This window comes from Vombatus ursinus, unplaced genomic scaffold, assembly GCF_900497805.2.
Source record: "Vombatus ursinus unplaced genomic scaffold, bare-nosed wombat genome assembly UNPS02009918.1, whole genome shotgun sequence".
Lineage (NCBI taxonomy): Eukaryota > Metazoa > Chordata > Mammalia > Diprotodontia > Vombatidae > Vombatus > Vombatus ursinus.
The window spans coordinates 4,407,610-4,433,253 of record NW_020949696.1 but is presented as its reverse complement, the minus strand read 5'-3'; the positions used below and the strand labels follow the sequence as shown (position 1 = coordinate 4,433,253).

General features: G+C 39.6%; 1 protein-coding gene across 1 annotated transcript in view; it reads left to right on the top strand.

The window, feature by feature from the left end:
- Positions 1–25,644, top strand: part of AP3D1 (adaptor related protein complex 3 subunit delta 1) — a 132,431-nt gene that overhangs the window by 55,893 nt on the left and 50,894 nt on the right. Inside the window, exons 5-11 of the mRNA XM_027853140.1 lie at positions 1,303–1,410; positions 6,237–6,366; positions 7,539–7,678; positions 8,165–8,238; positions 14,127–14,176; positions 17,773–17,822; positions 18,336–18,384. Of these exons, the coding sequence (XP_027708941.1) occupies positions 1,303–1,410; positions 6,237–6,366; positions 7,539–7,678; positions 8,165–8,238; positions 14,127–14,176; positions 17,773–17,822; positions 18,336–18,384 (601 nt within the window). The remainder of the gene's footprint in view (positions 1–1,302; positions 1,411–6,236; positions 6,367–7,538; positions 7,679–8,164; positions 8,239–14,126; positions 14,177–17,772; positions 17,823–18,335; positions 18,385–25,644) is intronic.

The window sequence follows — 25,644 nt, the reverse complement described above, 5'->3', positions numbered from 1 at the left end:
ATTTCTGGCTTAATGAGAGAAATGTCCAAAATGACAAAGTGCCCTTGGAAATGTCTCCCCTCTACCCCACCAGGACTTGTGAGGTAACATTTATAAGAATCTTAAACAAGGAAAAGATCATAAGAAGTTAAAATACAGTTTGAGGTTAGCAGTCAGAAATAGTTGAGTAACAGTCACCATCCCATTCCTACCTGGACCACTTCCTTCAAGGAATCAATGTGACTTCTCCCAGAGGTTAACATTAAGAATCGGTTCTCAGTAGCAGATTCCCTTGCAATGAAATGTAGAGCACTGTCTTTGGCTAATCTCTTCAGGAGTTGTGGAAGACTGGAATTCAAGCTTCTGTTCCATCTTTAATCCATTTCCTTAGGAAAGGCCTTTTGTCCTTAACCTAACACCTGATAATGTTGGAGAGTTAGTAGAAAAGGGACTTTTTAGACTAGAGAAATATTGTTTCTTAATATTTCTAGAGGTACTAAAAATGTTGGCTTTTTTATGCTTCCACATAGTAATGTAGAAGTATATAACAGAAAGACAATGAGAACAATACAAAGGAAGGCTTCAAGACTGCAATCTCATTCTTTTCCTCTTGTTTTCATACTTTCTCACTAATTGGAGTCAATGAAGACTCAGGGTAAGTCATAGAACTGCCCACACTTAATGATCAGTTTCTGAGCCTCTTGATGAATTATCCATTTATACTCTAGGGGGAAAAATCCAACTGAAGGGCAAAAGAATTTTCCCTTATTCAGTTCTGAGGAGTTACCCAGCTGCTTACCTTTTCACTTAAACATATTTTACTGTCACCCAAAACTGTGTGTCACTGTCTGGTGATGTTATTTTAAAATTTGTGGTAATATTTTTTGTTGTTGGTAATATTTTAAACCTACTCTAAGCCAGGATGATTTCTTAGACCCATTAATTCTACAGACATGCAACTTTGCTACATGTGCTTATGATAGGTGAACAATTGCATCTGTGGAATATTTGGTATCCAACAATTCCCACCTGTGACAGTTTTTTTAATTCTTTTCTTTTTTAACAGTGTGTTCTGCATTCTCCAGTTAAAACATTGTGTTTTCCTACATAGGCTGTTTCCTTAGAAACTAATTGGATGAGATATTGCCTGGTTATAGCTTAGCCCATAAAATAGTATGAATGGGGAATTTTATTTCTCCTCAGATTCATGAATATTGTAATTTTCATTCATTCCATATGTAATACTTCTGTGGAAATGTAGCTCGTCATAAGTAGAGTGGATTTGTATGCTTTGTTAAATTGTTTTCCCCTCCATCTTTGCAGGACCTGAGTAGCCCCAACCAGTATGATACTGGAGTTGCACTGACCGGTTTGTCCTGTTTTGTTACTCCAGATCTCGCCAGAGATTTGGCAAATGACATCATGACTCTGGTGAGTTGGCAGAAATAACTAGACCTCTCTTTATGATTTCAAGTCTATGTTACCTCCTGTTTGACCCTCAATTTTCCTTATATATAAAATGGGAGATAAAACTTAGAGCACCTCTGATATAAAGATGAGTTGTGGGTTGTTGACTTAAAAGAGGTGAGGTCTTAAGAATACCCCAGTGATTTTTAGCTTGAGCTATTCAGTGTAAAGTAAATCAGTTTACATATCAGTGACAGGTATTTGTTTTATCCTTTTCACATATCCCTAAAGTTATGTTTTGATATCATGGCGTGGAGGTGACCCTGGATTTTCTAGGGTTTTGTCAGCAGAGAGGTCTGTAGTAAGGGTTCTTAACCTGGGATCTGAGAATTTGTTCTTCACATTTTGATAACTACATTTCATTATAATTGATTACCTTTATAATCCTATGTATTTTATTTTATGCATTTAAAAACATACTGAAAAACGTTCCAGCAGACTACCAAAGGGGTCCATTACACAAAAACAGGTTAAAGTCAATAAGCATTTTTTTGATAGTCAGTGATTTAATATTTTATTATTTTTCCCCAATTACATGTAAAAATAATTTTTAACATTCATTTTTTTTAATGTTTTAATTTTAATTTTGAGTTCCAAATGCTCTCTGTGTCTCCCTCTCCTCCCCCACTCATTGAGAAGGCAGGCAATTTGACATAGGTTATACGTGTGCAGTCATGCAAAACATTTCCACATTAGTCATTTTTTAAGAGCCTACCATGTGCCTGGTTCTGTACTAAGCAGTGGAGATACAAAGAAAAGCAGAAGACAGTTCCTGCTCTCAGGGCATCCACAGTCTAATGGTAGAGACAACATGCAAACAGTTTACAGACAAGTTCTAGACATGATAAATTGGAGATAATCTCAGAGGGTGGGCACTGGCCTTCAGCAGAACTGAAAAAGACTTCTTGAGAATGTGAGATTTTAGTCAGAGAAACCCAGAGGCTTACTCCTGGCTGTGTACTCTGGGATCAAGAGACAATGGCCTTCTCAGGTTCCTCAAACAAGATGCTCTGTCTCAGCTCTGGGCATTTTCAGTGGCTGGCTCCCATGCCTGGAATTCTCTCCATCCTCTCTGTCTTCTTCCTGGCCTTGCTTCCTTCAGGTGTCAGCTAAAATCCCACCTACTTCAGGAAGCCTTGACCAACCCCTTCTCTCCCCCCAAACCCCCCCAATGCCAGTACCCTTCCTCTAAGATTATTTCCATTTTATCTTGTATATATCTTTTTTGTATAAGGTGTTGGCATGTTATCTCCCCCATTAGCATAGTCAATAGTAAGTAAACATTTACTAGGTGCCTGTTATGTGTCAGGTACTGTGCTGAGCCCTGAGGATACACAAAGAGGCAAAAGGCAGTCCCTGCCCTTGAGGAACTTACAGTCTAATAGGGAAGACAACAAGCAAACAAATATGTACAAACAAGTTATATAGACGATAAATAAACAATTAAAAGAGACGAAGGCACGAGAATCAAGAGGGGTTGGAGAAGGCTTCCAGTAAAAGATGGGATTTCAGTTGGGACTTAAAGGAAGGCAGGGAAATCAGTAGTTGGAGCAGAGGTGAGAGAGCATTCCAGGCATGGGGGATAGCCAGAGAAATGTCCATAGCTGAGAGATGGAGTGTCTTGTTTTGAAACAGCTGGAAAGTCAGTGTCACTGGATCAAAGAGTGCATGTCAGGAGTAAGGTATAAGAAGACTGGAAAGATGGGAGGGAGCAGCCAGGTTATGAAGGGCTTTGAGTGCCAGAGAATTTGGGGAGAGCAACATGGTTAGACATGTACTTTAGCAAAATTACTTTGGCATCTGAATGGAGGATAGATTGCAGTGGAGAGAAACTTGAAGCAGGCAGACCCACCAGCAGGCTTTTGAAATAATACAGGCATGAGGTGATGAGGACCTGCGCAGCAACATGGTGACAGTATCAGAGGAAGGAAGGGCATATTTGAGAAATGTTGCAAACCAACATATTTTGGCAACATGGCAGGTCAGAGAGAGTAAAGAGTAAAGGACAGCCCCAAGCTTGCAAGTCTCAGGGACTGGGAGGGTGGTGTTGCACTTGGCAGCAATAGAGAAGTTTGGAGGCAGGGGAAATTTGGGACATGTTGAGTTTAAGAAGTCTACTGGACATTTAGTTTGAGATGTCTGAAAGGCAGTTGGGATGTGAGACTTAAGTCAGCAGAGAGGTTAGGGCAGGATAGGTAGATTTGAGAATCATCAGCATAGATCAATGGCAATAATTTCATGGCAGCTAATGAGATCACCAAGTGAAGTATATAGAGGGAGAAGAGAAGAGAGCCCAGGACAGAACCCTGAGGGACACCTACAATTAGAGGATCTAATCAGAAAGAGGACCAAGCAAAGGAAACTGAGAAGGAGTGGTCAGATAGCAAGGAGAACCAGAAGAAAGTGAAGTTCCCAAAATGCAGAGAGAGGAGGGTATCAAAGAGAAGACAGTGATCAGCAGTGTCGATTGCTATACAGAGGTCAAGAAGATTGAAGATAAGTTATACAGTGGGGATGACAGAGGGGGGATCTGTTGGAGGAGATGAAATGGAATGAGATTGCTTGAACAAGTAGAGGAGTGATCCTTGGGAAGGAGTAAGACACCTCTTTGTGTGAGACAGAGGTGAAGGAGCAGATAGTGACAGAGGGCAGCTGAGGGATAGAAAATGAGAAGAGGGAGCTCATCATGAATGACCACAATTTTTTCTGTAAAATATGAGATGAGAACTCTCGGCTGAGTGGAAGGAGGAGCCACGGGGGGCTTAAGAAGGGATGAAAGGTCTGGAAGACCTGTTGTGAAGAGTAAGATAGTGAGTTGATAAGAGAGAGTAGAATGATTGCCTGGGAAGACCCAGTTGAGATTGTGTAACTAATTGGTAGGAAACCCCAGTCAGAATTATTGTCCTCCACCTTTGTTCAGCAGCCAGTGTATAGGACTGAAGGTGGCAGATGGTGGGAATGATTTGAAACTGAGGCTGGGTAGGGAACAATCAAGAGGAATGTAAGTGGACCTTATCATATATGGAGAGAGAGAGAGAGAGAGAGAGAGAGAAGTAGAGAAGAACTGAGTCACCAAGGAGTTAAGATGGAGAAAGACGGACGGAGATGCTAGTGCAGGGGAGATGGTCTGGAAGAGACCTGAGGATTAAGGGATTGAAAGTCATGGTATGCACAGAGAGTAGAGGTTGGTAAGAGAAAGCAGAGGAGAGGTGGGAACTCAACCGATCAACATCAGGGGGATTTTAAAAAATTCTTAAACATGAAAGTGGTGCATTTGTGAGGGATGGCAAGATCAGAAGTATGACCGTCTTTGTGTGATACTGAGGAGTGCAGGAATAGGTCACAGGAAGTGAGTAGGTTAAGGGACTAAGGCATTAGGGTGTTTTGAGAGCAAGAGTTGGAGAGGAGAGAAAAATTGTGAGTTATGTACTAAACTCTTTGAGGAAGGAGACTGATGTGAATGTCTGTAGAAAATAGCTACCGGGATTTTGATTGGGGGGTAGATATAAATTTTGTGAACCTCAAAGGAGGCAAAGTTACTGAGTGACTGAGGTAGGGAAAGAACCTGGACATGGCAGTGGAGAGCAAGGATTGTTGCAACTCCCCTCCTCAAGCAGTGAGCTGAGAATGGGTGAAGGCATGGCCTGTACTAGAAAGGTAGGCTGTGTCATTGGGATGATGCAGGTTTCACTAATTGCTAGAAGATGGAAGGAGTGGGAGAGGAAAAGATTAAGGATGAAGGGAAATTTATGGTCTGTGGAAGTGATTCCAAAGGACACAGGGTGGGTCTGGCATTTGGTCAGGATTTTGGGATGGGATTTGAAGGAGATGGGAATAAATAGGAGCTCCTTGAGTTAGGGACTATTTTTGCCTTTCTTTGTATCTCTAACCTTAACAGTGCCTGGCAACTAGTAAGTGCTTAATAAATGCACATTGACTGACTTACTGGCATGGGCCTTGACCTCTAGGAGGGTTTGTATATCCTGTTTAGTTAAGGAGATAAAATATATTCTCTCTCTCTTTCTCTCTCTCTCTCTCCCTCTCTCTCCCTCTCTCTCTCTCTCTCTCTCTCTCTCTCCCCCTCCCTCTCTCTCCCAACCCCCCCCATCATCCATTTTAACCTCCTTTTATTAATGAAACAGTTAAGTCCAATTCAAGACGATAGATAAAATTATCCTAAACAGATGCCAGAGATCGTAAGCTCTTGAGTTAAGTGAGCACAGTAGATCATTAACTTTTGGGGATGTTTAGTAAGAGCCCAGAGGGAAATGGCAGAGGTGAGAAACTAGCTGAACCCTGAAACATGGTTAGGAATAGGCAGAGCCAGGAATGGGGATGGTATGCAGCGGGTATTGGTATTGTCGTGACTGAGCTCAGCCTCTTTGGACTGTGAAGAGACTGGCATCTCTAGGGGAAAGGTTTTTTGAGGCCTTGTGAGGAGAAAAGTTGAGGCTGGATTTGTGTGAGACAGAGGTGAAGGAGTAGATAGTGACAGAAGGCAGCTGAGGGATAGAAAATGAGAAGAGGGAGCTCATCATGAATGACCACATTTTTTTCTAGTTTGATTAGACTTTATTTTGAGAAATAAAATAGTTTGTGGAAAGAAATTATACCTCCTTCATGGCATGAGGGAGCTAGGGAGGCAGAAATTTTCAGAATTGGATCTCACCTATAAATTCCAAATGGTTACAACACTGTGCTTGCACTTTTGGGAGAGAGAGAACTGAAATGAACCTTTGCACAGACCTCCAACGTGGTATTTGCATCTCCTGCATTTGTCTGGTTCACAGATGTCACATACGAAGCCTTACATCAGGAAGAAGGCCGTGCTGATCATGTATAAAGTGTTCTTGAAATACCCAGAGTCCCTCCGCCCTGCCTTCCCTCGTCTAAAAGAGAAACTTGAGGATCCTGACCCTGGTTTGTTACATTTCTGTTGTCTTTGGTGTTTTAATAAAGCTGTTCATGTTCAGTAGCAGGGTGGTCTGTTACATTCAACATCTTGACGAGTCCATTTTCTGTGAAAATGTGATTAAGAGTGAATGTTAAAAATGGCCTCTTATTTGGGCTATTGTAGTTGGGATACTTTTTTAGGTCTAGGTTTGAATAGAAAGGCCCTTTCCAATTCAAAAATTCTACATTGCATGGGTTGAAAAGGAGAAAGAGATGTTTGGGTCTGTAAGATGATAGGATAATTTCACACTGAAATAGACCTGTAGATAAAGGTAAGCTGAACCTAATATATGGAATCTTGGTCCCATTCTAAATCCATTCAGGCTACTGCCAGTGACCAATCTCAGAAACAGAAATTAAAAAAACAAACAATCCTGTCCTCAAGGAGTTCTATAAGGGAAATAACACCTACACATATAAATAGACACAGATAAATTCAGGGTAATTTTGCAGGGAAGCAGTAGCAGCTGTGGGCAAAGGGGTGGTCAGAGAATGCCTCATGTGAGAGATGGTGTTTGAGCTGAGTTTTGATGAATACTAGGAATTGTGGGAGGTAAAGGTGAAGAAGGAATTGAGTCAGGCATCAAGGACGGCTTGTAGAAAGGCACGCAGATGAGGACAGGGCAGGTTGTTGGTGAGGAATAGCAAAAAGGCTAGTTTGGATTTGTGAGGAAGAATGATGTGTAATGCTGTAAAGGCCGGTCGGAGCCAAGTGTTCAAGGGCTTTAAATGTCAGGAGGACTTTGTATTTGATCCTAGTGGCATTAGGGGACTCTTGAAGATTGATTAAGAGAGCGACATGGTCAGGATTGTGCTTTAGGAACATCACTTGGACATCTGTGTGGACCATGGGTTTTGGAGAAGAAAGAGATGCCAACCAGAAACCAATTACAGTAGTTCAGGTGAGAAGGGATGAGAGCCCAGATTAGCATGGTCACTACATGAATGGACAAAAGTGTTACACAGAAATCTGGACAGTCTGTTTTTTTCCCCTCTGAGAAAAAGAGTATTTGGAGAATGAGGATACGAACAGGATGACTTGCCATATGTACCCTTGCTTCCAGTTACTAAGGTAGTGTTATATAACTGCTGCTGGTGTGGAACCCTCTCCTGATGACAACCTTCTCTTATATTCACAGGTGTGCAATCTGCGGCAGTGAATGTCATCTGTGAGCTGGCCAGACGAAATCCCAAAAACTACCTATCCCTTGCTCCACTATTTTTTAAGTTGATGACTTCTTCCACTAATAATTGGGTCCTCATTAAGATTATCAAATTGGCAAGTATTTCCATGCTGTGATTATTGCTTTTCGTTTTCATTAGGAAAATTGTCCATGACCCTAACATTTATTGAATATTTTCTTTACAGATTTTCTCTCTGGTAAAATAAGTAACCATCAGAAAAAAAGAAATTAAGTAAACTTAAAGAATAAGGAATAAAATCTTAGATGAAGCTGTTAACATCTATAAAAGCATAATCAAATGAATTGACAAAAACATGGAAACTTATTGTCCTTTTCCAAGTACCAGGTCCTTTGACCTTGTTATTATTTTTTTTAATTTAGTTGTAGTCAAAAGACTACATAGTGATATCCACAATAAATTAATCTAATGGAGTGAGGATATATGCTTCTGTAAGTCAGTATACTCAGGAAAAAAATAAACACCTTTTGCAAACTTGCTTTGCCTTTAAAAATGAGATGATCAGATGTAGTCTGTATCCTGCCACAAAATAATCTGTTGATTTTTCTTTTTATTTAAATAGTTTGGTGCTCTTACTCCCTTAGAACCAAGGCTGGGAAAAAAACTGATTGAACCCCTCACCAACCTAATACATAGGTAAGTTGGAAGGGAAAATTTTGTATTCCTAGGTTCCAAACAAATACATATTTTCTTTTTCTTAAATATATAATTACATACTTGAAATAAATTACAGTTTGAAAGCAAATTACAAATTTGAAAGCAAATACAATTACACAGTTTCATTGTACCAGTCTCCTAAGCAGTTAACGCATATCCAAATATTTATGAGTACATATTGGGTTATTTCTAGGAATACATATGGTAATTGGGCCATTCTGAAACACCCCAGGGCAGTAAATTTTAAAAACTAGATTGAACACACATTTCTTATTTGTCTAATTTGCCTTTAGAATTCTGTCCACTCTGATAGTCTGGAATTCTTAAAATTGTCACTGAACTTCTCAGAGGGTGGGCTTTAGGGACTAGCTTATTTTTGTCTCTGTATATTTTAGGCACTCAATAAATATTTGCATTGTTCAGTTTCATACTAATCTGCCTTCCAAGAAGATTCTGTAATAAATTGACTTGCTTTGTTTTTATGACACCACTGTTTTCAGAGAGATTGCTTTTGGTGCTATACTAGAGCTCCTTGGCCAGGCTTCTTTATTTAAGCCTAGAGTGTGCTTTGATTAGATAACAAGAGGGAGCTGGGCTTTCTTGACATACTTGTTGAGAAGGCATTTGGGTGTCATTAGAAAGAACATTTGAATAGGAGCCTGGAAACCTGGGTTCTAATCCTAGCTCTGCCACTAACTAGCCTTAGGCAAAGTACCTTCCTTCTATTTCCTCATTTGTAGAAGGGGCATAATAGTAGCTGCCCTGCTTGCTTTACAGGATTGTGGTGAGCATCTAGTGAAATAATTGTTGTGGAAAAACTTTGAGAACTATAAAGCCCCAAATGCCCTAAAACATTGTACTGTTATTTTGGCGTGAATCTAGGATATCTTCCCTGTAAAGAACTTTGGGTGTGGAGTCTCTGCTCCCACTGATGCACATCTGCATTCAGTGGAAAACTTGGGGCCTAGAAAGTTGCCTAGATCACTAAATTAGGGAGTTAAGGAATTTGCCAGTGAAGTCACAGCCCCATCTTCTGACTATAAGTCCAGCTAGCACCCTGTCACTATAACAGACTGCCATCATTGTCATTTATATTTGTATTGATATTATTATTCTTCCTGTGTTTTCTGCTTCCTTGAACTGGAGTTATTTTTAGCTCTAGAGTCCTTTGAGTAGGTATATGAAGAGCCGAAGGGGGTGTGTATGTGTGTGTGTGTGTGTCTGTGTCTGTGTCTGTCTGTGTCTCTGTGTATGTGTATGTCTGTGTGTGTTGCTGTACTCCCATCCCGTTCCCTACACCCCAGACTCCCACCCAGAATCAGGAATATCAAAATAAACCCGAGCCATTTGCCTCTGCTTAGATCTATTGCAAATAGACCTTCATTTTGCAGGTGAGAAAACAGAAGCTTATTAAGTTTGAGTCTTGCTCAAGGTCACAGAGCCACAATATAGCACCGTAAAGAAGGACAAAATATACTAATAACCATTGTGTTGTGCAAAATTGTGTAAAATCACTTGTCCTTTGACAAACAGATTTGTCTTGACTTAGGCAGGACCATTTCTTAAACAAGGGGTGTTGAGGCTTAGTAGGATGATGCCTTGGAATGGACCACTCTTAGGGAATAGAACATAGAGCTCTTGTCCTGCACATCCTCAGGAGAGTTTTAGTGTCCTTCCCATTTTTAGGTTTCTAAATTATCAGAGTACACGTGAAAATAATACTGTGTTATCTGCCCTAGATAATCCAAAAATTATTTGGCTTTGGAAATGAAGTTCGATTGTCTCTGGATAACTGACTTACCCATCTGGATATTTATAATTTTTTACATTAAAATGATTGTTCTTCCTTAAAGACACACACATCAGCTTTCATGGATTTAATTATTGTCTCTATGGTAATGATTCTCAAATCTATGTATTCTGCCTAACCTCTGTGCTAACGTCCAATCTCAAATCTCTTTTTAAAGTTTTTAAATTTTTTTTGAGAGGCATTTGGGGTTAAGTGACTTGCTCAGGGTCACACAGCTAGTAAGCATCAAGTGTCTGAGGCTGGATTTGAATTCAGGTCTTCCTGACTCCAGGGCCAGTGCTCTATCCACTGCACTACCTAGCTGCCCCAGTCTCACATCTCTAATTGCTTTTCAGACATCTCAAACTGGATATTCAGTAGGCTTCTTCAAACTCAACACATCCAAAACTGAACTCCTTATTTTTCTCCCTAAACCCTCCTCACTTCCCTATTGCTCTCCTTCCAGTCCCTCAGGATGATGTAGGAGTCATCCTGGGCTCCTCACTATCTCTCCCTGCCCTCATATCTGATTTGTTGCCAAGGCCTATCAGTTTCACTTAACCACTCTCACCTTATTCCCTACAGCCACCCCTTTGATGCAGTGACCCTGGCTTCCATGAACAAGACCCTCCATCTCCCTTCCGTGCTTGGAACAGTTTCTCTTCTCAGCTCCACATACTGACCTTGATGGCTTCCTTTAAGTCCCAGCTAAAATCCCACCTTCTACAGGAGGCCTTTCCCAGTCCTTAATTCAAGTGCCTTCCCTCTGTTAATTATCTCCTGTTTATACTGTGTGTAGCTTGCTTGGGATATATTTGTTTGCATGTTGTCTCTCTCAAGGGCAGGGACTCTCTTTTGCCTCTCTTTGTGTCCTCAGTGCTTAATACAATGCTTCACTTGACGATGGCTGTGAGGGGTTCATTGGGAACAGGGTGCATCCTCTGCGTGGGGGCTGCCGCTCTTAGGGCTCCCATCCCTGTGTACCTGTTTGTGGCAGCTCGTAGTTGTTGCTGATGATTAGGAAAGTAGGTCCCTTCTCCACAGCAGGACTGATGGGCGTCCCCTGGATCACGGTAGGGCATCTTCTGAGGTGTGCTTGATCATTTGGCCAGGTGGCTCTTCTCCATAAATACAACGAGCCATGTTTTCTGTTGTTAAGATGAAAGATTTAAAGAAGGGTTTTATTCTTAGCTCACTAACTAAGATCACAGATATGAATCTCAGAATCATGTTCCCCAAGTTTTTTCTCAGGTAGATTTATGAATCAGACAATTTTAATCTCATTGCAGAATGAGAAAGCTCTGAATCCGTATTGCATGTGTTAGTCATAAGAATAGAATCACAGACTATTAGAGGTGAAGAGAACCTTAAAACTTACCTAGTCCCATCCCTTATTTTACAAAGAAGGAAACTAAGAGGGTCTTGCTCCAGATGTAACAGTTCATGTGAAAGCTGATCCTAGAACCCTCATCTCCCAGCTCTCTATCTTTCCACTATACCTGAGGTTCCTTTAAAATGCTAATATGACTTCTGTGTTGGATGCTCTCCAGAATGTTAAAATAATAAGCCGGTATTGAGTGAGCAAATTGAGTTTGTTACCTGCTTGCCTAAGAAAGTGAATCTATTTTTAGGTACTAGCTTTAAAATTGTTTTCTTGTTTTTCATTGATGTTTAAATATGGGTTTGTTAAATTCTATGGCACATTTGGAGACTTATCTAAATTTTTATAAATATCAGTGTGATATAGTAAAGACTAAGAGTCCTGATTGCTAGAGTCTAGTCCCTGCTTTGTCATTAACTAGCTTTGCCATATTAAGGCAAGTTATTACTTAACTTTGCATTTTCTTCATTCTTTGGAAGGACTGGATTGTCTCTAAGGTAACTTTTATCTCTGAGATTGTCTTCTGATCTTATTGCTTTTTTTTCCACCAGTTTAAGCATTTAAAGCATTCTCCATTAACATGCAAAATGGGTATTTGGATTATGGACAATTTCGATTTTAACTATACTATTAGGTTTTTACAGGTGGAAAATATTACTGTAGCAAAATACTGTCTGTATTTTCAAAATAAAGGCAAAGAAAGATGTCTGCTGTGATTTATCCTCTCTAGTACAGCCAGAGAGCCTGTGTCCAAACCCTCACAAAAGGGTTTCAGTTATTTTCTGTACTACTATTCAAACTGAGTACTTCTTCAGGAAGAATATCAAGATGGATAGCATTTCTTTTTTTCTTTTTTTAAAAAATTATTTATTTATTTTTAGTTTTCAGCATTCACTTCCATAAGATTTTGAATTTTAAATTTTCTTCCCCTCCTACTCCCCCGATAGCATACACTCTGATATAAGCTCTTTTTATATATTCATATTAAGCATATTTTCCCATTAGTCATGATGTAAAGAACAATTAGAACTTATGGGAGGAATCACATGAATGAAGCAATAAAACAAAACAAAGGAGAAAGGGAGCAAATAGTATGCTTCCATCTGCATTCAGACTTCATAGTTCTTTCTCTGGATGTGGATAGCAATTTCCACTGTGAGTCTTTTGGAGTTGTCTTGGGTCCTTGCATTGCTGAGAAGAGATCAGTCTATCAAAGTCAGTCATCACACAGTGTGGCTGTTACTGTGTACAATGTTCTCCTTGTTCTGCTTATTTCACTTAGTATCAGTCCGTACAAGTCTTTCTGAGTTTTTCTGAAGTCAGCCTGTTCATCATTTCTTATAGCACAATACTATTCCATTACATTCAAATACCACAGCTAGTTCAGCCATTCTCCACTTGGTGGGCATGATGGATAGTATTTATAGGTTAATCTTCTGTGTATTCTTCTTGTTCTGTCTTCATTATAGTTTTTCATTTTAATGCACTTAGAGGATTTTTAACTAGAAAAATTAATTTTTGTCATAATATCAAGATTTAGCAACGCTCTCTGCCTCAGATCCAGAGAATGGATACAAGTGACTTGCCCAAGATGTGACAGTTCATGGGGAAGCTGATCCTCCAACCCTTATCTCCCAGATCTCTATCAAGTGCTATTTCTATTGTACTTTAGTTACTTATAAATGCTACTATGACTTCTGTGTTAGATGCCTCTCAATGGTATTTATTTTTAGGGAGGACATGCAAAATAAAAAAATACAGTTATGTATTTCTCCCTTCCCTCTTGCCCGATATGCAGGTTGCGTTAATATTTCTAGGGAGTTACCATGTTGAAGTTAAGGAGAAACATGCTGGTCTGTTAGATCCTTTTGGATCATTGGTCAAAGGTATTTGTTGGGGGAACTTAAGACTTATTTGTGAAGAAACCAAAGCTTGTTTAGGTAAAAGATCTTAAACTTTAATAAAAAATAGGAAAAATGCATAAAGATTTTTGTTTCAATGACAAACAAGTTGGCCATATTGTGACCCAATCTTTTCCACCCTTATAGATTCTTATCTTCAGGATGATTTGGTTCTTAAGCGTAGTAGGTAATGAGCTCAAAGACAAGGGACAATCAGTCACCAAACTCAGGTCATGGATGTATCCTTTGAGAAGACCCACAGTGTCACAGAGCTCTGGATTAGAAATCCAGGGTGCAAAGTTCTCATCTTTGGCAAGCCTCTCGAGCTCTGGACCTCAAAATTCAAGTGTCTCCAACAAGAATACTTGCCACCTGCCCCTGACTTTGCCTTCCAGAGTGTTGGCAGGTACACCTAGGCTTAGAGGTTGTCCTCACAAGCAGGGTCATGTGAGATGATGAATTTGGAAATGCTTTGAAAAGCAAATTGTTGCATGAATCCAAAGTGTTGCTGTTATTCTTGCCAGCAGATTTTTCATACATAGAAGCTTGTGTGATTTTCCATTTGTATGGATGGCATCATAGATTGGTGGAAATTTTAAGAAACAGACATTTGTAACTTTCCCGAGGTTGAGTTACACTGGATGGAAACAAGCACACATTAGGAATTTGAGTATACCCATTTCACTGAATTCACAAATAATTTGCTGCTTTCTGAGCAGTGTTTTCCTTGAGCTTCAGAGATGTTTAAAATTTGTAAAGGGCCCTTGGTCATTTTGTTGCCTCTCTCTCTTTTCAGCACTTCTGCCATGTCTCTCCTCTATGAATGTGTGAACACAGTGATAGCAGGTGAGGACCAGAATTCACATTTCATGCCACAGAGGAGCTCCAGTGTGCCACTTCTCTCTCAAGCACAGATCAAGGCGACTGGGAGACCTCCTTATTCTGCTTTTTAGTGCCTCCTTCCCCTCAAAGCCGCACTCTTGCCAAAGCAAGTGATAACAGCCAGTAGGGAAACTCTGCGTGGCCTAGGAGCAAGGTCCCGTTCACAGGCAGAGCATGAGTGACTAGTATTTGTGGGTGCCATAGTGGAAGCTTTGAAGAGAAGTCAGGTTAGCATTCAAGTCTGATGACATCTCTTCTGAGGTACAAGTCGAGGATTCCTGACTCTTCTATGTGGTTTGTTCCGTTACCCTTAGTGTTCACAGACTGGTCAAGCCCTTTAAAGAAATTCATTTGTTTAGCTTCATTTTTAGACATAATATCCACTTTTACTACTTCATTCTATTGTTGTAATGTTACTTTACACCCCAGTACCAAAGTGAAGCTGACCTTTTGTCTTAATCTAATCCTCTAATTGTATGGTGGTGTTTGAAAGCACACCTGCCCATTATCTGCACTATGGGCTTAGGAGTGACCGTGTTCCCATTAGAGAACAATGTTCTTCTCAAGCAGTGTGAAAGTAAAGGGAAGCTAGTGTTTCTGGCACACACACCTGGGCACAATTTAGTTCATTTTTTCTGCCTGCTGCTCCAGATGTTATCTGAAACTATACCCTCATTGATGAAACAGATGCTTTTTAATTTTTGCTTGAAAGGATATGGTAGTACTGAGTCCCTGCTCTAATTACATCAGATCTAATCAAATTAGTGAGAGCCCCAGAGGCCAGAAGAAGCCTTTTCATTACCATGTGCATTGATGTGACTGTGCACTGAACTTGAAACCATTCACCTGCTGCTGCTTTGCCACTTAGAAACTAAAAAAGAGCCTTGGTGGAACAAAGAGGTTGAAGGTCCTTTTAGGAATGAGACAAAATAAGATCTCTTTTCTGAAAGACCTTTGAAAAAAGTAAAAAGAAGCTTAGTGAGCAAGGTGTTCCCTTTAGCCCCATTCTTTGACCTGTAGATGAGACCCCAGGTTGCTGAGTGGAACTCACTGGGCTTACCCAGGAAGTGGGGTGAGAACGTTTCCACCCTCAGTTGAAGAGTCCTTTTCCTTCCCTGTTGCTTTGAGGATTTGATTATTCTACTTTGTAGAACATGTGAAACAGAATCAAATTATTATCTGAGAAGAAGGAGTAAAATTGTGACTTTTGAAAACCAGCCATGTTTTTTTGTTTTTTTTTTAAGTTCTGCTTTATATAGAAGACAGTAAAATCTAGAAAATGTGGAACTGATAGTACACCAACCCAGATGAGCTAGCAATTTTGGAAGATGTGGAGTTATTGTTAAAAACTGGTCAATTCTAAAGAATCCACAGACTTAAAAGTGGAGGTAAAGGAAGACAATAACCTGTTAGGGACAGGCCCTGCCTCTGGGTCACTGCCCCCGTAATTTATAATATAGCCTGTCCTGATACCCGGGATTTACGTGTTTGTATTCAGCAGATGTTCATTAAGTACCAGAAGTGCCCAGAGCACTGAGCTGGGTGCTGGGAAGATTAAACAGTTTAGTAAAGACTGGAATCTTGCCTTCATAAAATGAATAGACTAGTAGAGAGATAAAACAGGGACAAAGATAACTCTAATGTTAACTGCAGTATTATAATATCCAGGTTGTAAAGCCTATTCTTTTACATGACTGACCTGAGTCATATTATCATACCTTTTTCTTGCCATAATTAGACTAAGAATGTGAGTATCTTAAAAATCATTTAATTTGCCATGGAGGACAAATACAGTCTTTGGATGTACACAGTGAAAATCACATATCCAGTCCTTATTCCTATTCCTGTCCCCTGCCCATAAAGAGTACCCTAAAGTAACATTTCCCATATTGTTCCATGTAACCCTACTATTCTGTGCATTGTAAATAGGGATTCTGTGAGAAAAATTTCAGTGACAGTAATATTTTCCCATCAAAATAAATATTGAATTGTTGGAAGCCACTTGCTGTTATGGAAAAGTCATCAGACTGAAGTTGGAGAAGCTGGCTTCAAATACTGATTCTTCTCCCTGTTTTTGTGACTTTGGACAAATCAGCTAACCTCCCTGGGCCTCAGTTTCCTCATTTGTAAAACTGAGGGAGTTGCTCTGATAATCTCTAATACCCCTTCCCCCTCAAAATCTTATGGTATCAAAAATACATATATTTTATGTATGAAAGTAGATGAGTGGCACACTTTCCCTCCCCCAGCCCTTAGCCTGCTTTGCTTTGGGCAGAAAAACACAAGACTCCAGCCTGGCTGACTAACCCCAATGTCATCTGCTCCAGTCAAAAGACTGTGGGATAGTTCCACTCTGGGCAGGGGCAAAAACTTGCAGAAAAGGATGGAAGGATGAAATAAAAGGATGAAAAATCTCTTATTCTCCATTCCCTCCTGCCCCCAAAGTTTTAGCGTCTTATTCACAACTACTGTGGAAAGGCAAAGTTCAGGCATTAAACTTCTCAATGTATTTTAAAAATAATGCAAACTTAATTTCTTCTATTTTATTCCAGACTGTCCCTTATGTCCTTTTATTATAAATCTAAATTGTCCAATATTCTTTGGGATGGCATTCCATACTTCCAGAATCCTTTAGCATTTACAGGTCCCATTTGCATCTTAGAAGATTAAAATGTTTCATGGTCAGTTTGATTTAGGATGTGATTCCTTAGATCCATGAATATTACTTTGTAGTCTAGAGTAGAAGTGAGTGAGCATGGGTATTAGAGTCATGGACTAACAATAGGGAATAGGCACCACATAACACTTGTTTTTAAGTTTTGACTTTTACATGAATATATCTCCACTGAAGTAGTATTCAATTTTTCTTAATGGTGTAAAGATAACCCTGGGATCTTAAAGGCTGTATCAGCTGAGCAAACACTGGTAGGTTCTCTTAAAGGCCTCTCAAGAGGGACAGTGACTTAATGTCTAGCCCAATTCAGAGTCTCAACAGGTTGTTTGAAGGGTGATGAATTTCTTAGGCCACAGCCTGAAAAGTGAATCAAACAATCTCCACTGAGTCATAAAAGAATGATGCGCTATGCATTGATGCAAGGAGGAAATCACAAGTCTTTAAAGTGAAGTATGAAAATAGAGCTAGTTCTTAATTATTTGTGCAAATCAGCAGGTGCAGTGATGTTTATAGCAACACAGACTCCACTAGGTGTTTCTGTTGGGATTTTTGAAAGTGTCATAACTAAATCTTGGCACATTTACCACCTTAATTATATTTGACTTGCACTTTTAAAATCATTTTGCATTTATAACATGGTGATAGGGAGCAATCTGGAAATTTCTTAAGATACAAGGAAGCTGATTCATCTTTTAAAAATTTGCTACGGATAATTGAAAATTGTGCTGAGGGGTGTCTGATGCTAATGGTTTTGCATATTGGTACACCTGTAAAGAAGCAAACTATGAGGCTCAAATTAGAGGCACTTCTGCTATTGTTTGTATTTTTTGAGATTTGGTTCTTGGTTTGTCCGAGCTGAAAATTTAACTAGTGCTGTTTGTTTCAGTTTTGATTTCTCTGTCTTCCGGAATGCCCAATCATAGTGCCAGCATCCAGGTATGGTCATTTCCTTCTTTGCATCTGGGTTGTAATGAAAGAAATTGGATGGATACAGAGTAGTAGATTATCCATAGAAAGAGATAACCTGTTATCAGTTGGCTCATTGTTTTCTGGTTGGTGAGCCACAGTGGAGTGGACAAAATTAGCTGAAGTTAAAATTAACAGTCGACAGTAGAGAAGATTTGAGTTGGCCCTAAGAGCTCTTTGGCTGTTATTTATTGCAGTCAGCTACCCTAGGAATTGCATGTTTGCCTGTCTCTGTAGGAACCCTTTTTTCCCTAGTGCTTATCTCTGTTGTTGGGGGGTGGGGGTGGGCATAGAAATGACTAGAGGGGGGCAAGCTTTCTTTAAATTATCTGCGATGGAGAGGAAAGAAATGCTAGGGAGGATGGAGTGCTGAGAAGTGGGCAGTCACCCTTGTAGGACTTGTGGGTTGACTACTGTCTCGCTAAAAATTACAGCCCTCTAATTTTAGAAGCTATAATGAGTGACTTTAACTTTTCTTTTCAGCTTTGTGTTCAGAAATTAAGAATATTAATAGAAGATTCAGACCAAAATTGTAAGTTATTACACTTCTTCCTCTCTAATCCTCCCTTCTTGGTGCTATTCCTTTATTTTTACCACATTGTTTTCTTTATATATAACTTTTGGGTGACCAGTTTGAGACACTTTCCAGAATCAGGTAACAGGTGGCTTTTTAAGATAATTCGTGGCCCATTTTATTGAAGGAATGACATCTCTTGCTGAAATTTGAGGGTGGATCCAATTCATTTGTTGAATAGTAGCTCTGAAAGGAAATCTAAAGGAAGATCTATTTGGACAGAAGATGATGAAGAAATTTCAAAATGATATCCAACATAGAATAATATTTATGCCTTGTAGAAACATGCTTTTGTTCTGAACCTTAATGAATATGGAAAAATCATAAAAATAATTACTGGAAACACAGTTTTAATAAATTAGGAGGAACAGCAGATGGCATTCCTCGTTATTTTTCTAAGCAGCATAAAATATCTTTTACCCACATTTGCACGCATATATTTTTTCTTTTAAAAATAATCTCTTTGCTAAGGAGGTACATCTCTTTGATAGCAGTCAATGCATAGACTTAATATTAAGGACTTTTGGAAACCAGATATAATAAATTTAAGCTAAATCTTTCTGAATAAATTATCACCATTTAGTAACAAGGATTCTTTTCCTCCCTTATGCCCTTATCTTTTCCCCCCATGACATTATTACTGCAAAGAATTGATGGTCAAATAGAAAAAAAGTTTGTTAAGTATCTAATATATGCAAGATAGTCTGCCACATGGGGCAGCTAAGTGGTGCAGTAGAAAGAGTGCTGGGCCTGGAGTCAGGAAGATCTGAGTTCACATTTGGCCTCAGACACTCACTACCTGTGTGACCTTGCTAGGCAAGTCACTTCAGTTTGCCTCAGTTTCCTCATCTGTAAAATGAGCTAGAGAAGGAAATGGCAAACTACTCCAGTATCTTTGCCAAGAAAGCCCCAAAAGGCATTGCAAAGAGTCAGACAGGACTGAAAACGACTAAACAACAATAACATCTTTGTCAGGTGTTAGGTAGAGTATGATCTGCAAGACATGGTCCCTAGTTGGAGAGAAAAGGCATAAATATGTATAAAGTTAATAAGTGCCTAGTTAAAATAGCAGGTTAAGACAATAGAAATATCACAAGATAATGGGAGTAACTGCCTGTTAGATTGAATAATTACCATAGTACTTTGGAGGTAGGAAAATCAGTTGGGTGTAGTCAGGAAAGGTTTTCCAGATTTCTGAAACATACAGATGAAACGATTCTTAAGTTTAAAGGTTCTCGAAGACTTCATCTCCTCTATTTTCCTACAGAATTTCCAGAAATCTTAACCTTCAAAGTGAATGAGTCAGGGTGATTCTCTATGATGTAACTCTCCTATGGTTTCATTCTTCAAATACCATTTTACTATTTTAAATTTATCCCTTGTATAATCCCTGGAAAAAGCTTCCTCTAAGCAAATTTATACCACCTGGGCCACTGATAACTGTAAGATCATAGAATTGGGGTCAGCAGCTTGGTTTATGCAACCCATGTTTTTTTTCTGAACCAGGACCATATGACACATCAGTATTCTTCCCAGATATCAACCTTAAAGGTTAAATGTATCCAGCTTCTCTGAGCCAGTAAGGGTCCTATTATCCATGAAGTTATACAGATCCTTTCTGCTGTCATTTTTATTTCCTGTCAGGACCACCTCTTGGAATGATGAGTTTCACAAATATTGTACTTGTTATTGATGATGTTCTTTTTATTCTCAACTTACCTGCTCAGGGTTCAGAAGATGTCCTATGTTCAGGGTTCAGGTTCAGAGTATCCCATGTCCTGCAGAATAGTATTGGGTGATTACGTTTGTTTGCTGTTGATAATTTTATGGATTTCATTTCTGTTCTATTTAAGATTATCTTTCCAAATTTGAGTGTACCAGTCTTACAATCAGTATAAAGCAAAAATAAATCTACCTTCCACTTACTGCCTTGAAGTGTGAATACTTTGACATCCTCCTTTGAACTTAGCATTTTGTTGGTACCTCGCTTTTACACATCTATTTCAAAGTACTTTCATGGATCTGTGGCCTCATTGATGTCTGCACTCTTTTGAATGGTAGTTTGCCATTAGTCTGAGCCATCTGATCTGTGAGAATTCTGTTCATGATTTCCAATAAATCCTTTGCAAGGAATCTACCCAGTGAGCCAGCAGGATGGGAGAGTATTCCTCTAGGACTCTTCACATGATATGGTTATTTTTTCAGCATTTGGTTAGCCTTTGTGCTCTCTGCATGACCAGTCTGCTTCCTTTTGCAATTATACATCTTTGTTGATGTCTTGAATATGTCACTTTTTGTATTCCATTCATTGTTGGTGTTATGATATAACTTTTTTATTCCCACCAAACATCTTTCCATTGGCCTTAAGGTGGCCAATAAAGTGTTAGCATAGTGGGATCTCTACAACTTTAAGTCAGCTATATGTCTTATAACAATGTGAACTGTTGTTTGAGAAAGCCTTTTCCCTCATGTTTTTATCAAAGATATCCTATGTATTTTAGTATTTTGCATAAGGATTTTATAAGAGAGAGGAAAGCAGTGACTAATTTCCTCTATAGTTTTTTTTTCCAGTAGTATCTTTTTTTCAGTGATTTTTTTTCCAGTTCAGATATCTTTTTTTTTTTTTTTTTTTTTTGCTTTTTTTAGGTGAAGCAGTCAGGGTTAAGTGACTTGCCTAGGGTCACACAGTAAGTGTTAAGTGTCTGAGGCTGGATTTGAACTCATATCCTCCTGACTCCAAGGCCAGAGTTGTCAACATCTTTGCTCTTCCCATTTTAAAAATACCATTTTTTTTTTAATTTTAGTGAAGCAATCAGGGTTAAGTGATTTGCCCAAGGTCACACAGCTAGTAAGTCTGAGACCGGATTTGAACTCAGGTCCTCCTAACTTCAGGGCCGGTGCTGTATCCACTGCGCCACCTAGCTGCTCCTAAAAGTACCATTTCTAATTCTTGCAATACTTTGGGAACTATGATGTTAAAGTTCAAATGGTGTGGCTTCAGTGGAATTTTTGGCAAAAACTTATACGAAAGCCAAATTTAACAGATCTTTCCCCATTTTTTTGTTCATCTCTTTTTCTCCTTCCATTTTTATCCTGAAATCTTTTTTTCTGATAATTTGGCTTACTTGCGTCTTTGCCAAGCTTTCCACAAGCTTGTTTTCCTTGTTGACCTTGGTTGCCATATTGCCCTTCACTTGGCAGGGAGATCAAATGCCAATCAGGTGAGGCAGTTTTATGCTCTTTCAGTCTCCTTGTTGTGGTATTTGCATTACCTTGGTTAAACTTTATAGGAAATAGTTATAGACTGTGCCAGTGTCTGTTTCTTTATTCATTTCTTGTTTTTTAATATTAGCATATTTAAATTCTGGTTTCAGTCAGTCAGCTCGAATTTATTAGGTGCCTCCTATGTGCTAGGCACTATACTAAGCACTGGGGATACAACAAAAGGCAAAAACTTAGTCTCTGCTCTCAAAGAGCAATCAAAAAAATTTTTTTAAACAATCAAAATCAAAGAGTTCTCAAAGTCCAATCAGAGATACAATATACGAACAACTTATGTGCAAACAAGATATATCCAGGATAAATTGGGGACTAGACTCAGACAGAAGCCACTAAGATGAAGGTGGACTTAATCAGCTCACTATCCCACTCCCCACCAGAGTTCTTCCAAACCTTTTGAGCCTTCCTCAAACCTCATATAGCTCCTTCCTTCTACCACTATCTCAGCTGAGGTCCTTGCCTCATATTTTGGTGGGGTGGAGGTGTGTGTCTGACACAATCAGACCTGTGCTTTAGAAAAAATCACTTTGGGGACTGGAACAGAGAATGAGCTGGAATGGGGAGAGACCAGACACTAGCAGACCCACCAGTAAGCTATTGCAGTAATCCAGGCATGAGGTGATGAGGGCCTATACTGGACTGATGGCAATGTTAAGAAGAGAGAAGGAAGTGTATTTGAGATGTTGCAGATGTAAAATCTATAGGCCTTGGCGACAGCTTAGATAGGGGGAAGGGGTTGGTGAAAGATAATGAGGAATCCAGTGAAGCAGCTTCTGGGTTGCCAGCATGAGAGACTCTCCAGTAATAGGGAAGGTAGGTGTGGGGGAGGATTTACCAGGGGTGGGAAACTTGCAGCCTTGAGGCCATAGGTTTTGACTGAGTCCAAGTTTTACAGATCAAATCCTTATATTAAGGGGACTCTGTGAAGTTTGGATTCAGTTAAAAAGCTGCACTTGAGGACCTAGAGGGGCACATGTGGCCTTGAGGCCATAGGTTCTCCATCTCTGGTTTAGGAGGAAAGATAATGAGTTTGGTTTGGACATGTTCAGTTTAAGATGTCTACCGGACATCCAGTTTGAGATGTCTGAAAGGCAGTTAGACATGTGATATTGGAGGTCAGCAGAGAGGACAAGTAGATTTGAGAATCATCAGCATAGAAATGGTAATTTAAATTTAATTTAAATTCGTGGGAGCTGATGAGATCACCAAGTCAGGTAGTATAGAGTAAGAAGAGAAAAAGGCCCGGCACAGAATCCTGAGGGATACCTATAGCTAGAGAATGTGATCTGGATAAGGATCCAGCAAAGGAGACAAAAGATGAATGGTCAGATGGGTAGGAGGAGGGGCAGCTAGGTGGCGCAGCGGATAGAGCACCAGCCCTGGAGTCAGGAGGACCTGAGTTCAAATCTGGCCTCAGACATGTGATCCTCACTAGCTGTGTGACCCTGGGCAAGTCACTTAACCCCAGTTGCCTCGGGGGGGGGAGGGGAGGGAAGAGTATACAGATAGGTAGGAGGAGAACCCAGAGAGTAGTATCCTAAAAACCTAGAGAGAAGAGAGTCTTAAGGAGAAAAGAGTGATTGACAGTATCAAGGGCTGCAGAAAAGCTGAAGATTGACAAAAGACCACTGACTTTGGCAACCAAGAGACCACGGGTAACTTTGGAGAGGGCAGTTTTGGTGGAATGATAAGGTTAGAAAGCCAGATTATAAGGGGTTAAGGAGAGAGTAAGAGGAGAAAAAATGGAGACATCTATTGTAGATAGGCTTTTCAAGGAATGTAGCCACAAAAGGGCAAAAGAGATATAGGACAATAGTAGGAAGAAAAGGATCAAGTGAGACTTTTGTCAAGATAGGGGAGATGTGGACATGTTTGTAAAGAATGAGCTAACGGACCAGGAGAGACTGGAAAAAAAAATGATGGTGGGGGCAATCTGTTGGAAAAGAGGGGATGGAATGGACTGCTTGAACAGTTAGAGGAGTTAGCCTAGGTAAGAGGTTCATCTTTATCATTTGGAACAGGGGTGAAGGAGTAGCTAGTGACAGAAACCATCTGATTGACAGAAGATGAGAAAGAGGGAGCTCATGGCAAATGGCCTCACTAAATAAACTCCCATGGCTCCCAATTGCCTCCAGGATCAAATACAAAATGGTCTGCTTGAAGGCTGTGCCCTTCATTAGTTTACTCTTACCTCGCTAGCATTCTTACACCTTACTCCCTTACATGTAATCTTCTATCCAATGACACTGGCCTCTTGGCTCTTCCATGAATAAGACAGTCCTTCTATTGGCTCCAGGTATTTTCTCTGGCTGTTCCCCATGCCTAGAACACTCTGCCTACTGACTTCTTTGGCTTTCTTTAAGTCCCAACTAAAATCCCATCTTTATCAGTAAGTCTTTCCCAACCCCTCTTAATTCTAGTGCCTTCTCTCAGTTAATTATTTACTATTAATTCTGTATATAGCTTGCTATATATCTATATATATATCTATATAGATATAGATATATAGATAGATATATATTTGTCTCTGCAATTAGATTGTAAGCTTCTTGAGGGAAGGGACTATCTTTTGTCCCCTTTTTTTCATCCCCAGCACTTAGCACAGTGCACTTAATAAATGATCATTGATATTGATTGACTAAATTTTCAGCCTTCGGAGTTTTTTTGGGGGAGAGATGATTTGTGGATTCTTTCTATTGGAATTTCGTTTCCTATGTTCAGAAGTTCTAGGTAGTTTTCTTTTATTATTTCCTTCATTATATTGTTAAGGTTTTTTTGTGCTCTCTTGTTCTTCTAGGAGACCTAAGATCTTAGGTCTCTAAGATGGCTCTCGATGTCTCTAAGCATCCTGTCTTCAAGATCAGTATGTTTTGTTGGTATTATAAGCATATTTTCTTTTATTGTTATTTGTTTTTGGCTTCTCTTCTTGTTTGTTCTTCACTTTTGTGTATTTGATTCTCAATCTAGTGTTTTCTCTCTCTCTCTGTTTTTTCTGTTGAGGTTTGCCATTACAGATTCCAGTTTTTTTGTTCTACTCATTATTTTTGATGTGTAGGACATAAATTCTGCTCTCATATTTCTCTTTCTCTTTCAGATAACTCAGGAACAACATGTTGTGTAGTTCCATGCTCTCAAATTCCACAGGGTCCTCTCATTTAGTGTTGAATCATTTTCTTTTATTTTGCAGTATTTGTTCATAGGTTCTTGAACTGGTTTATCAGATCTAGAGGACATATTTCTATTTGTTGTTACTGTTTTTCCTGTTGGTTTATCTGTTTATATTCAGAGTCTTTGAGATTTCTTCTTCCTAAAATCTTTGGTACTTTCAGCCTTTTTTCCTCCCCTATTTTCCTTCTCACTCTTCTTGACACCCCTAGCCCCTGGAACTTTCTAGACCCCCCAGCTAATAGATAGGAAGCAGTTGAAGATTAGTGAGGGAGTTCAGTTGCTCGAAGGGGCAGTCTGATGGAGAAGACAGAGTAGAATGGAGTCATGTATGCATATGGAGGGCCTTACCTTGGTTGGGAAAGGATCACCACTTTGTGTGAGACAGGGCCGAAATAGTGGTGGAAAGTGTCTGAGTGAGGTGAGATGAAGAACTTCTCAAGCAAATGGTCTCAATTTTTCACTGAAATAGGGGGCAAAATTCTCAGCTAAGAGGGTAGAGTAGGGGGGAGCCATGGGAAGTTTGAGGAAGGATGAAAAGGTTTGGAAGAGCGACTGCAGTTAGTGGGAAAAGGATTGCCTTGCCACAGTGAGGGCCCAGTTGAGATAATATAACATAAATTTGCTTGGACTCTGTGAGCATGGTTTTGTGATTTTCTCCAGCTTTTTTCAGCATCATGTGAATAGGGTCAAAAGAGGCTGATGATATTATAACACCAACTCTCAGCTCTTTTGTTTGCCTTTCCTAGGAGAATTGTTGAACAGTACTTCCAT